The 14,061-nt window shown below is 38.7% G+C and overlaps 1 protein-coding gene across 2 annotated transcripts in view; it reads left to right on the top strand.

The window, feature by feature from the left end:
* Positions 1 to 14,061, top strand: part of brf1b (BRF1 general transcription factor IIIB subunit b) — a 77,284-nt gene that overhangs the window by 974 nt on the left and 62,249 nt on the right. For both annotated transcript variants that reach the window (XM_077220842.1, XM_077220843.1), the window contains 2 exons: positions 3,876 to 3,956; positions 12,814 to 12,987. In XM_077220842.1, the coding sequence (XP_077076957.1) occupies positions 3,876 to 3,956; positions 12,814 to 12,987 (255 nt within the window). The remainder of the gene's footprint in view (positions 1 to 3,875; positions 3,957 to 12,813; positions 12,988 to 14,061) is intronic.

The following is a 14,061-nucleotide window of genomic DNA, read 5'->3' as shown; positions in this document are numbered from 1 at the left end:
TAAGAGTTGTTCAACTTAAATTGAGCCTGAACACAGGTTTGGGATGAGGACCATCATCCACCTGTTTTGAGGGGCAGCAGTGCCAAGCCTGTTTTTTATGTTTTTATTTTATTAATGCTAAAAGCAATATACAGAGTGTAACAATTTAAAAAAAGAGGAGAAAAGGGGGGATTTAAAAGCAATAAATAATAGGGCTGTGTATCACCAACAATGTCACGATACGATACGCATCACGATACTAAAGCCACGAAACCATAAGTATCACGATATGGATCAATTTGAAATTTAAATTTCTTTTGAGCAAAGTTTTGTAACAGTTATATCTTTCTTGAATAAACAGTGTTATAACAGTTGTGATAACTGAAAAACTATTTAGTTTTTGTCATTAAAAAACAATGAGAGTTAAATTAAATAAATGTTGGAATGTGCACCAAACACAGTAATTACTTTATGTTGAAATAATTTTAAACAAATAAATACAATAGAATAAAGATAGCCTAAGCCTACCAATAAAGAGAAAAGTTTTTGAATAGGTCTAGCACTAGCATTCAGAAATACTACAGAAACTTATTAACTAATTAATGCAAAATAAAATAGGGTAGTATTTTAGTCCTGGCTAAATTAAATACATCGACCATAAATCCAGATTCCTTATAATTAAAGCTATCTTTTGTTGTTTTGACAACAATATTAATGACAGACACATATGGTTGCTGTCACTTTAAGAGCTAGTGCACGGATCCTGTTTTCATTATACTGTCACATGCATTTTATGCTTATTTATGCTTAAGACATAACTGACTGTGTTGGATACTCACCAATACCGAAATTTTTGACATCATTTTGCTTGTTTTTGTCTGTAAACGCGATATAATCCGTGAAAAAGAACTTTTGTTACTTACAGGCTGTTTGTGAGGCGGCTTTACTCAATGTATGCATGCAGAGAAAACCATCTCTCAGAGAGCGTGCGAGTACTGAATAGTTTAAAATCGTTTGAATGTTTAGCGTGGTAAGACTTAAAGGGATACTCCACCAGTTTTTCTTATTAAACTATGTTATTCCCTTAACTAAGACGAGTTGATACATACCTCTCTCGTCTCAGTGCGTGCACTATATCGCTCTGTATTGCCGCAAAACTATGTTAGCACTTAGCTTAGCCCATGCACTAAATATGGGCCAAGCAGAGAAGCGACCAAACACTTCCACGTTTTCCCTATGTAAACAGAGTTACTCGAGTAGTGTAACTTGACCTGGGCTGGTGACACAAAATAAACCGTTGCGCTTTTCTAAGCGTTTAAAATTGATGACTATATTGTATGGCGGAATACCATAACAAGTGCTTTTGAGCACTTCGACTTGGCGCAATAATATCTTCACTCGTGAAAAGTCCTCTTACCGGCTCCCGCTTCCTCTCCCTCTGACATTTCCGTCAATACAACGAGAGGAAGCGGGAGCCGGTAAGAGGACTTTTCACGAGTGAAGATATTATTGCGCCAAGTCGAAGTGCTCAAAAGCACTTGTTATGGTATTCCATTTTCAACTTAAAAAGTTATATCAGGATTAAAAGATATTCCCCTGGTTTTACAGACCAGTCTTAAGGCTAGTCCCCACTAAAATGCATGTTTGAGCTGTTTTAACTGAAAGCAACTTGCACTGACATATCTTAAAATATGTCCGTGCCATTGTTTTGTCTCAAGATGCACACAAGTAATGTTTTTTTCTTTCCCATGGCATGTTTATAAAAGCTAGGCTTTAAATATCCTAATTGAATTTAGGCCTAATCCTGGTTTAATCAGGGATGTGATTTTTCCGGATTAATCCTGAATCCGGATTTTCCGACCTGAAAATGTGACCTACGTGAATCATGCAGATCTATAAAAAAATAATGGGGGGGGGGGTGTCCATAGATATCACATAGAGACGAAAAGGAGAGGATATGAGAACATAACAGGCTGACGTGCGTACAGATTTTTCCCTTCCTTTCCAAGTATCAACAAGGACGTATTTGCGTTCAGCATGTTCACCTGCTCAATTTCTTACCTCAGTCGCTCTCGCGCTACAGTGGTATCGTTGTCAGTTGACAAAAACATCGCAGTTAGGCCACCAGTAGTGCTGGCCGATATATCGATATAAAAAATATATCTATATATTTTTAAATGTGATATGGAATTAGACCATATCACATATATCGATATAGTTCAAATTTGCGCTATGATCCTTGCTCCAAACAAGCTGACTGCTTATATGTATATCGTGCATTCTATCAGTCGCAGTTCTGGCGCCTCCGTCTCAACAGCATTAGTGTACAACGCGACAAATACTCACACTAAATGCAAACGCAGAGGAACGGGACACATCAGTTCAGTGAGTTCATAAAAGTTAATTATAAACCGAGGAAATTGAGAGAAATCTGTTTGTCAAATGCGTGTATATTAGACGCGTCGCGAACAGGTCTTAAAGAGACAGTAGCCCTAATAATAAACATGTAGCCGCTTGTCCTTAAAGGGATAGTTCACCCAAAAATAAAAATTCTGTCATTATTTATTCACTGTAATCTTGTTCCAAACCTATATTAATTTATTTCTTGTGCTGAACACAAAAGAAGATATTTTGAAGAATGTGGGTAACCAGACAGTTGCTGGAACCCCATTGACTTCTATAGCGAAAAATATACTATGGAAATCACTGGGGTACATCAACTGTTTGGTTACCCACATTCTTCCAAATAACTTCAACAGAAGAAAGAAACTTAATCAGGTTTAAAACAACTTGAGAGAGTAAATGATGACAATTAAAATTTTTGGGAGAACTATCTATTTAATGTTAATAAAACAACAAAATCGGTATATTTTCCTGCTTTTTTGTCCTTAGCCAATCACATGCCTGCTTAATCTAAGCCCTGCCTGTGAAACAAAGCCATTGTGTGATCATTTGTGCTATAGAGCCATGGCAGCGTACCTACAATGGCAGCTGGAGAAATTAAAATTCATTACAACTTTGGATTTAACAAAATGCATTATTATATATGCTGTTCATCATTATAAACAGATCATGTGGGTCAGTGGTAAGATAACTTCCATACACCTCACACAGTTGAAAGCAAAGGAAGAGAAGCGTGTGGAATATCATTAGGTCTGCATGTCATTTTTGTGATTTGATATTCACAGTAACATACCCAAAGCAGAAGCTAACATTCAGTGCCATGATTTCACCAAAGCACTAGCTAGAGAAATATACAATTGTGCAATATTTTACTTAGAGGCAAAGCGAAATACTGTTGTGGTTAATTTGTATCGTCCTGTCACTCTCCTGAGTTTCCCTGTTTATCAGTATACTTGTTTATCAGTCTCAGGGGTGTCAATCAATCCCTTTTGGTTGCTAGGAACACTTGTGTAGAGTGAAGTGCAGTAGACACTGGTAACCGGTAGGTGTCACTGTAGTAACAATACAACGATAAAACTTAAGGTGATGCTACACAGGGCAACTTTTTTGAGCAATGTTGCTCAAAATGTTGCAATTAATGTTGCCGTGACAACGGGCAACCAGATGAGACACAGGGCCCACGACCGATCTAAATTATCCAGATAGAAATGTATTGCCCATTTTCAATGGGAAAGTGCCCAAGCAACAATCGCTCTGCAAGATTGCCCAGCAATATTGCTCAAAAAGTTGCCCTGTGTATCATCAACTTTATTCACACAAACAGGCACTGGAGTGTGCTATAGAGCTTTGACACATGTACTAATAGGCTTGTATTTATACACCTGTTTATAAACTGTCAAAACTGTTTGTAAAAGTCAAAACTATTCTTATTTACTTTATTTGTCTGATACTTTAAACATAATACATTGTTTTTTGTTTGTTTTTGTTTTAAGGTACTTCCAAAGCTCCGGTCCTGGGCAGTGGGTTCCACACAAGTCTGGGAAAAGAATCGCGAGCTCAGACGCTGCAGAACGGTAGGCGCACTTAGGCCCTGTCCACACGGACACGGGTATTTTTATAACCGTGACTTTTTTTACGCGGTTCGGCCGTTCGTCCACACGAAAACGCACTGAAACCGAACATTTTTGAAAACCCCTGCCAGGGTGAGGATTTTCAGAAACGCCGGTTACAGTGTTGTCGTGTAGACAGTGAAACCGGGGTTTTTGCCTTGCGACGTCAGAGTGTGCGCCGTTATCAGCTGTGTTTGACATCAGATTTGCGCTTCGGATTGGCCAACGTGGCTTTAGGGTTAAGGTTTATATCGCCGCCTGCTGGCGTGGCATGCTCTTGACCGCGCTTGATTGTGTGTTTTTACGTTTTCATGTAGACGGAGACCGAGCATGTGTGGACGGGATTTTTTTTAAAAACGCTGTAGGAAAAACTCCGGTTATAAAAATACCCGTGTCCGTGTGGACATGGCCTTAGTCAGCAGCAGTGTGTGCACTCAGTCAATAATCATGTTTTTAAAACATGTGCAGGCTTAAAGTGATATTTCATTTTCACTTATATTCCACATCTTTTGGTACAAAGCCAAATGATTGACTGTAATTAAAATTAAAATCAAATAGGCATTAGATGCATCACACAGCATTCTCATTTGTAGATACATATTCCTTCAATGTTATTTTTATTATTACATGGCTCTGTGGAATATTTGATTCTGATTGGTCAATAGCACCATCCAGTGGTAAGTTATTCCCAGATAACAACCGCTCGAAACAGATAACGCAGGCTCATCCGAGTTACTGAAGTCAGCAGTGCTATACGCCTGCTAGGAACAGGTTTTCTTCGTGGAAGTTTTGCGTTTGGTGAGCTAATAAAATATAAAATTTAAGTCTAATCAATATTTTGTGCACAGATATTTAATTATGCCATCCAGTTTCGTGGACTCGCTCTCTCTTGTTTCATGCAAACGCAGCTGCTGCCATTTTGTGACTATTGTTTTGTACAGTGTTTGATTACGAGATACAAAAAGGTACGATTTCAAAACAGTTTAATCTGAAATCAATATATCTTATCCCCCCATAATTATTTATGTGGTGAAATGCTGTGTAATAAGTGGTATGAATGACATATCTCTTAAAGAAACACTCCACCTTTTTGGGAAATAGTGGATAATAATTCCCTTAGAGTTAAAGAGTTGAGTTTTAACATTTTCGAATCCATTCAGACGATCTCCGGGTCTGGCGGTAGCACTTTTAGCATAGCTTAGCATAGATAATTGAATCTGATTAGACCGTTAGCATCTCTCTAAAAAAATGACCAAAGAGTTTCGATATTTTTCCTATTTAAAACTTGTCTCTTCTGTAGTTATATCGTGTACTAAGACCGACGGAAAATGAAAAGTTGTGATTTTACACAGCGCCTGAAAATAGTCCCCAGCTAGGTAACTTCCAACCAACGTGACCGGCACTAAGTTTGTGTAGTTGCAGCCGGCAAATTAGGTAGTGGATTTACCTGTGGATTTAGGATCTTCACCAAAGTAAGTGTCTTCTGAATCGTCTCCCACAAATGTCTCAATGGTTACAAGGCACGCTCCCTGTGCAAGCAGGTAGTCACGTTGGTTATGTTTACAGAAGTTTGCCTATAGAGGGTTTTCACTACACATCATCAGTCCGGAAGTCGGCCATTTTGGAGGCACTGAACATATACAATGCCACTGAACTGAACGGACTTGCATAATTGGCTGATTATTGCTGCTGAAAAATGGTCGTGTTTTGGTCTGTACTAATCGGTCGCACCGGGAAAAACATTTTGTGTTCTATAGACTGCCAAAAGTTAAAGAGAAGAGTGCAAAAAACGGATGAAAGAAGGCGTTTGTGGTTGAGAGAGGCACAGCATCACCCACATGTGTAAATTAAGCGTTGACTATGGCTAAAATGTTGATGTAAAGTATGGCTACATTCACACTGTCGGTCCAAATCTGATTATTTGTTGTATCTGATTGGAATGTGATCTAAGATGATGTCCACACTGTGTATTGCAACTGTTCAGATCCGATTTGTGTGTTCATGCAGCTCTTTGGCAATATGGCAATGATGTTGCGTTGATGGAGGGGTTTGCATTTGCAATAGAGATGTTGTCTTATTTAAATTTTACAACATGGAAATGTGTAGCCGCCGCGCTGGACTCCTGCGTCTTGAGCTGCAGAACTATAGGAGGCTGGTATGCACAGCTTTTTTTCTGCGCTCTTATCTGCACCGGTTTCAAAATATGTTTCAAAAATAATAATTTTCTGATTGTCCGGCACTTTGCAACACCACAGCCTTGTTTCGGCATCGACTTTCAGCATGTTCCCTATAACAACGTCTGACGTTTACATTTTACGTGGCGTGAGAAAGTCACATACCACTCGAAATCCGATCAGAGCGTTCAGACTGAAGCGGATTTCCTGATATGTGATTTGAATAGGATTTCAAACCACATATGGATGTAGCTTGAAACGGATTTCATGTGCTTTTTTCGGACTGACAAACTGAACGTAGCCTATATCGGGATAAGAAATAGAAGGAAGAATAGCAGTAAGGGCTCGAGAAGCTAGCTCGTTCGGATCTTTACCACATATTAACTTTAGTTTGTCAAAATTCCGCACTCTTTCCTGCTTACTAAGTCCTTCTCTATATGATTTTGGTTTTTTCCCGTGGTTAAGACATCATAAATTAGTGTAACAATGTGTTCAGTAGTACATAAACAGTGAAATCCATGCTGTTGTTTACATCGGAGGGGGTAATCCATCAGCCGGAAACTGAAGCCTCGCGGGAGCCGCCATTGTAGCAGAACTTCACCTGCTGTTAGCATTCCATTGACACCCATTCATTTTGGCGTCACTTTGACAGCGAATAACTTTACATCTGAGGAGTCCAAAGACTTCATTTGTCCATTATTTATTTCTAAAGAAACACGACAATGTATAAAAGGCTCCATTACTTTGTATCTTACTTTATGACCCCGTAGAAGCCGTTTTTCTAAAAATAGGCTAGCAATTGCGTCATAACCACGCGACTTTCTGTTGCACAATAGAGACATTACCGAATAGACAGGAGGAGAAGCTCGCAGGCAATCTTTTACTGTCTATGAGGCAATCGGGGGGACATAGAGGCATAAAGTCAAGGGAGAAGCCCATAGATAGAGAGTCCATAAAAGCAACGGGACAAAATATTTCAACATTTTGAAATGGCTGAGCAGTCGCTCAGCCATCAGGCAGGAAGTGCTATAATCGGGCTTCAGTCTTCTCCGTTGAAATAAATAGGGTCGCTGTGTCCATTTCTTTTACTGTCTATGTTTACATCCGAGTATCTCCAATATGGCCGCTCATCCGGGTAACTGACCAAATCGTGACGTAGGTGCAAACCCTCTATTTCATTAACTTTGAAATATCATTGCGCCTGCTGCACCCATGGTACGGCAGCAAAGTTCCTTGATTATTACGCAGGAATGATTGTATAGTTCCTAGCCATATCAGCCTAGAAAATGGCAACTTTTCATTTTCTGTCGGTCTTAGTACACGATGTAACTACAGAAGAGTCAAGTTTTAAATAGGAAAAATATCGATACTCTTTGGTCATTTTTTGAGAGAGATGCTAGCTAAAAGTGTTAACGTTACCGCCAGACCCGGAGATCGGCTGAATGGATTCGAAAACGGTAAAACTCAACCGTCTAACTCTAGGGGAGTTGGAAAATGAGCCTATTTCCAAAAAGTGGAGTGTTCCTTTAAATGTCCGTTTAGTTTGTTCTTGCCGCTGCAACTGCTCTCACCGCAGAAGCTTTGCGTTTAAAGACCTAATAAAATATTTCAACTCCGATCAATATTTTGTGTCTAATTATTTACTTATGTGGCAAGTAGCCATGTAATAAGCGGGATAATGTACATCCAGCCGGTGGTTCTCTCAAAATAATCCCCGACAGGATGAAGAGGACCCCGACGCGAAGCGGAGAACCACCCAAGTACTCCTCGCTGCAGACTGTAGCGCGGTGACGTCACATATTCACGTCACGTATGTACGTCACGTATGTGTTACCAGCATTGCGCCATATCACGGTGATGTCACGAGTCTTTAAAACGCATGCGCAAATTTGACATAATATTCTTAAAGAATGTTAATGTATTAGAAAAACTCTAAAGTAATAATGAAAGCAGCAAAAAGGAGTACAGCGTAAATCCATAATGTTATGCCTGATCTAAGATAAAGTTATAAGGAATTGCACTTCACTGTGTAAATTACTGTAAACATTGGCACCTTATCATTCCTCTGTAATAGTTAATAATTGTTTTTTTATATTTTTTTTGTGTGCATTTTAAAACATTTATTCAAATAAAGTAGTTTGAAGTTAAACCAACCACAAACAGTACATAGTCAATCTCTGTATCCCATATTACGCTAGCTAACTCAAAAAACCAAACTCATAACAGTGATAACCTTTATTTCAAAACAAAGATGATAATTGTGTAAAAGAAATATGTACACATACAGATAATCACATGCATATCTGTACATACGCACACACGCACGCACGCACGCACGCAGGCACGCACACACACACACAAACACACACACACACCACTACTCTGCTTGAAATTCCCCTCCTTCATTGAAAAAGCAAATTAAACAAGCAATAGCCCTCAACCTTCTTATCGGAATAAAATCCATGCAGGACACCGCTTCTGCCATCGATGGGCAGTCCTTGTATATTGCAGTGCAAGCACAGAGTCAACGAGTAGGGCACCCGGAACTCTTGCTTATATTGTCTGGAAAATGCACTCCAGTTCACAACAGCTAATTTAGATAAAATACAGAACAAACAATATTGAATCATTTTGAAGAAAGCCATTAAACATAGTACAGAGTCATACAAGGAATTTCTTTAAATATTTTAAACATATTACAGGATGATGTTAGACAAAGATATGTTTGAGTGTTATTGGCCTTGTCAGTAAAGTACCTAGGAGACTTACTTTGTTTATGAACAACATAAACTAGTTAAAAAAAAAGTTTGTCAAGACAAACTTTAGGCTGGTTTGAGAAAGCCTAGCCTGAAAGTTTGAAATAGTTTTGAAAGCTTAGATAGGACAGACAGATAGATAGGAAGAACAGACAGATAGATAGATGGATAGATTGCACAGACAGCACAGTGACAACATTGTAAAACTCCCATGGTTTGTAGACCCAGGTCTCACAGAATGGACAGTGATATCACAACATGAGCTGCATTGATTCATTTTAACGTTCACCTTTTTTAAAGGGTAACTTGAACCCCTGGTCAGAGTTTGACTCCACCCACTGGCAATATTTGAAAAATGCAGGAAAAGTTGGCCGAGCCCAGCAGAGGGGAGCGTGCACCTGAGACGCATCTCTCTGTAGGCAAGGGCGTGGTGAGCTGGTACCCTCTCTCTGACGTCAGAGGGTACCACAACTTCCAATAGGAAAATTCAACTGCAGTAGCCACCATTCAACCTGAAGAGGGCAGCACTCAGATGTTTTTACACCATATATTGTAGAATTAAAACACTTTAAACCCAAATGTCAAAAAATTTACTCGAATCAATGAAAAGCATTTATGAAGCTCCATTCTTACAGATCATTAACTAAAAAAAAGTTGTTTTAGTGTTTAGTTACCCTTTAAGGACACCCACATCCATCTAGAAAGCAACATCAACAATCAAGTTAAGGCTTGCTTTATTCTATATCTGAAAATTACAGGGTTTCTGCCAGTCACATGAAAGTCAATGTAAAATTTCCTTTAACACCTTTTTTTGTAAGAGTAAAGAAAAATTCTTGAATAAATTGAAGGGAACTTAATACATTAATATGCTCTCTAAATGATAAAATTAGTTTTATTTTAGCAAAATACAATGTTCAACTCCATTGCTTTTAATTTATTTTACCACAAATGTATTTAAAATAAATTACAGTACATACACTACATTCAGGAATGTAACTTTTATAGTATGATCTGATACTGAGGAACAACATTTATTTTGCAATGCATTCAAAAATCAACAATCTTTCTGCTCTATTTGAAGACATCTTTCAAGCCTTAATCTGTTTAAAGGCGAATTAAGACTTTTACATATCATTTTAAGACTCGCTGAAACCCTGTAACTTTTAATGCAAACATATATCATAAAACATGTCATAACTTTTTTAAAATCTGAAACATTGATGCTCTATGGCATCTCTTACAATTAAAAGCCGTTAACACAAAAGCACAATTGTTAAAACGGCATAAATAATGCTTATTGACTTTCTGCCATCGAAACTATCGCCGGAAGTGATTGAAACGAACTGGGCGTGCGCACATGCGTATAATATGATGATACGACATACTTTGCACATGCGTGGTAACACACACATGGCATACATACGTGACGTCACCGCTCTACAGTCTACAGTGAAGGGTGTCTCCAACCACCGGCTGGATGTACATTGGCCTATACCTTACTTATCTCATCTACATTCATTTCTGACCCAGTTAAATCCTGAGTGCTAAATTTACATCATTTGCATCTGCGCTTTTCTGAAAATCATGTCATAATTAACTGTTGATCCATTTCATAGAGCTCCCTGATAAATGTCTTTGGATTCCAGGTGTGTGTTGATTTAACAAATATAAGGCACAGTATTGTGTAAATATATTTTAGTTCTCACAGTTCCTCTGATTCACACACAAGTGTACTTGTGTGTGAATCAGAGGAACTGTGAGAACGATGTGTTTTGTGGCATTAAATTCACATATTGCTCCATTACAGCTGGCTGTACTGGTGCGCTTTCAGAGCTGAAAGCGATAACACAATCTCAAAATACTTTGAGAATCAAGGTCACCAACTGTATAAACACATGATTCTTCATGACTCTTCAATTATTAATCACAGGAACATCTGATCAGATTTTAAACACCTTTTAAATGATTGACACAAAAAAGTGGATATGAATATGTCTGGCTGCTAGTTGTAGTTAATATAAAAGATTCTGGTAAACTCATTTCCGATTGGCAAAAGTGTCCCTGTGGTCACAAACACAAGATTTCATTAATTAAATAAAGGTGTCTCATGTCCCTGCAGTGTTGCAGCAGTTATGCAATTCTGCTGTCATTTAGGGAGGTCACTGCAGAACTGGCTGCTAATCCAATGGCATGTGCAGCGTGAAAAATACTTTGGGATTGGACAGGTCTGGAGTGTGTGACGAAGGGTTGGCACACAGTGGTTCCAGAATAGAGGGATTATGCTCTTAAAAGCTTATATTCAGAGTTATATTTGTCCTTGGCATGCCAACACGACACTTGACACTGCAGCTTTTGGGCACCACATAAAAAGTCCAACATCGACCTTAACATCTGTGATTATGCTAACTCTATACTGTAGGCTAAAGCAAGGGTTTTCATACTTTTTGATACCGAGGACCCCCAAATATGATAGGACCGCCTTCCTGAAGTACAAAGACAGATATATATATATATATATATATATATATATATATATATAGATAGATAGATAGATAGATAGATAGATAGATTGATTGATACTGTGGCGAGGGACGGCCGAGGGACGTGAGAGAACGGCGCGATGCCGGTGGTGCGATTGCTAATGAGCAACACCTGTTTAGCACACCGGTCTCGCATCTCTCACGGAGGAGCGGAAGCATAAAGGGGGAGCGACGACATTAATGATCGAGAGAGGAACAGGCCTGTGTTTTAGTTGTGTTAGGTTTTTGTGTTTTATTTTAGCCAGCAGTCGTCCGCGAGGGGCTGCTGGCCGTTATGTTTATTTTGGGTAAGCCAGCAGTCGTCCGCGAGGGGCTGCTGGCGGTATTTTAGTTTGTTTATTTTATTTGAAATAAAGTATATATTGATTGTTCGCCGGTTCCCGTCTCCTTCTTCCCTGAACATTGCTACAGATACATAGATACATACATACATACATATATAGTGGGATTACAAAAGTAAAACAAAACTGTAAAAGTACAGTTAAAAGGTAAACTATATAAAACTATATGCACATTGGACAAATTGTTAATATAATATAGTAATTATAAATTAAACATTATTTACAACCAGTATTTATAAAATAGAATAAGGTAGAAATAATAATAAATAAATAAATGTCCCTTAAAATCTTGCAGATTTACACAGCCCCCTAGGGGTCCATAGACTCCGGTTTGTGAATCTCTAGGCTAAAGAAAAAGTTTGATGCGTCTACTCTAAGCATCTGCTGAATTCATTAACACATATTGTACATTTAGAGGACAGGCGATGAAGGCATTTGTTTCTTATAAACATGTCTATGTGTGCAATTTCAAGCATAATTAATGACCTGGACTTGTGAAACTCATCAACTCCATCTGAAGCAACCTAAATCATTCTCATTGTTTACAATGTGGGAGACTTTCACTGTCTGTGTGAACAAGGTTGTTCTAAACGATGTATTAAGTAAACAGAACTCTGCCAGATAGACTATTGGACTGTGTTTTTTAATGTGGATTTTAATATGCTAAACGCATCGAGGGCCGCCATGGGATTTCAGGGCAGACTGATTTATGTTTCCAATGAATTATAACATGGCCTGTTTTGAGATCATCTGTGAAGGAGTAAATGTACGACTGAAAGAAGGGGAAAGAGGGACATAGCCTCACACGGGATGTAAAACAGCTGTCTTTCTACCCGTTTTCACTTCCAGGCTCCGCTAAAAGCCTGTCTGGCTGTGCACCGTTCTCATGACATCAGTGCTACTGGAAAAGCAAACACCTGCGTGTGAAGTCATGCCTCGGTGCGCAAGCGTGCATGTATGCATGTGTGTATGTTTGCTCAATCTGATGCATATGTGTGTCCTGTCTCTAGGGAAACGGCAGATACACAACCTCGGCAGCCAGCTGCAGCTGAACCAGCACTGCCTGGATACGGCCTTTAATTTCTTCAAGATGGTTGTGAGCAAGCACTTGACACGAGGGCGAAAGATGACACACGTCATAGCCGCCTGCCTCTACCTGGTCTGCAGGACAGAGGGAACGCCACGTATCCTTCCCACAATGATCCCTAGGGTGTGAAACCCAAGTGAAACTCTTTGTGAATAGTAATCCATCCAGAAAAGTGTGCACATTCAACCCAAATTAGGTAGGATTTAGCCAACTTAGAAAGAAAGAGTAAATGTTTACTTTTGACCTTTTTGTTCTTTAATAGGCAAAATTCCTGTAGCTCAAACTAGGCTAGGGCTCCACAATATTGAAGAAAAATGCAATACGTGATAACTTGTTAAAAAATTTAGTATGCAATATGATAACAAATTTAAAACTGCAGTCTTCACATTAAATATACATTGATTCATATTAAAGCTACAAAAGTTATTCAGTCAAGAGCAGTGAGTGATTTTTTCTTTTTCTTTTGTTGTTTGACAGACAGCAGGGGTGTACTGTATTAGGCTGCTGTCAATTTAAGACCTAAAGCACGGATCCTATTGACTCACATCCGATTTCTTTCCCAACTGTTTAAGTTCACTTAAGACAATAACTGACTATGTTTACATGTGTGTGTGAGACACAGCTTATTGCACTTAACTCTTTTTAACATCAAGCTGGTCACAGTCACGTGACCAGTCTATTCTCTGTGTCAAAATAATTTAACTCTCATTAGAATATTACTACTAGACTTTTAGGTTATGCTTAGGTGTTAGGATTCTGGTAAGTAGGATAAGTTGACGTAGTTGCAAAGTTACTTATAGTCAGCAAAATGTCTGTTGGGGAATATTACAATAAAGAGTTAGCAGATATAAAGCAGACAGTCTACTAATACTTTAATGAGAGTTAGATTACATGTTGTTGCAAAGTTACTTAGAATGTCTATAGTAGAAAATCGACGATTCCTTTCTATGCTTCATCAGAAGTTGGAACAGAACCAAACCAGTATAAACCAACCTGGACCAGCATAGAAATTCATTCTGGTCTAAACTAGTCTCTTTTACCAGTCCATGCTTTCCCTAGGGAAAACCCGGTTCAGGGTCTGAAGGGATGTGTCAGGATGTGAAAACAATAGTGCTAAAATATACTGGCAGAGGCAAAAGAGAGGAAGAGGAAGAGAGTTTACTGCACCTTT

The sequence above is a fragment of the Siphateles boraxobius genome, unplaced genomic scaffold, assembly GCF_051911475.1.
Source record: "Siphateles boraxobius isolate OS27281-9 unplaced genomic scaffold, OSU_SipBor_1 8, whole genome shotgun sequence".
NCBI classification, from domain to species: Eukaryota; Metazoa; Chordata; class Actinopteri; order Cypriniformes; family Leuciscidae; genus Siphateles; species Siphateles boraxobius.
The sequence above is the reverse complement of the archived record's forward strand: the minus strand, read 5'-3'. Positions and strand labels throughout refer to the sequence as shown.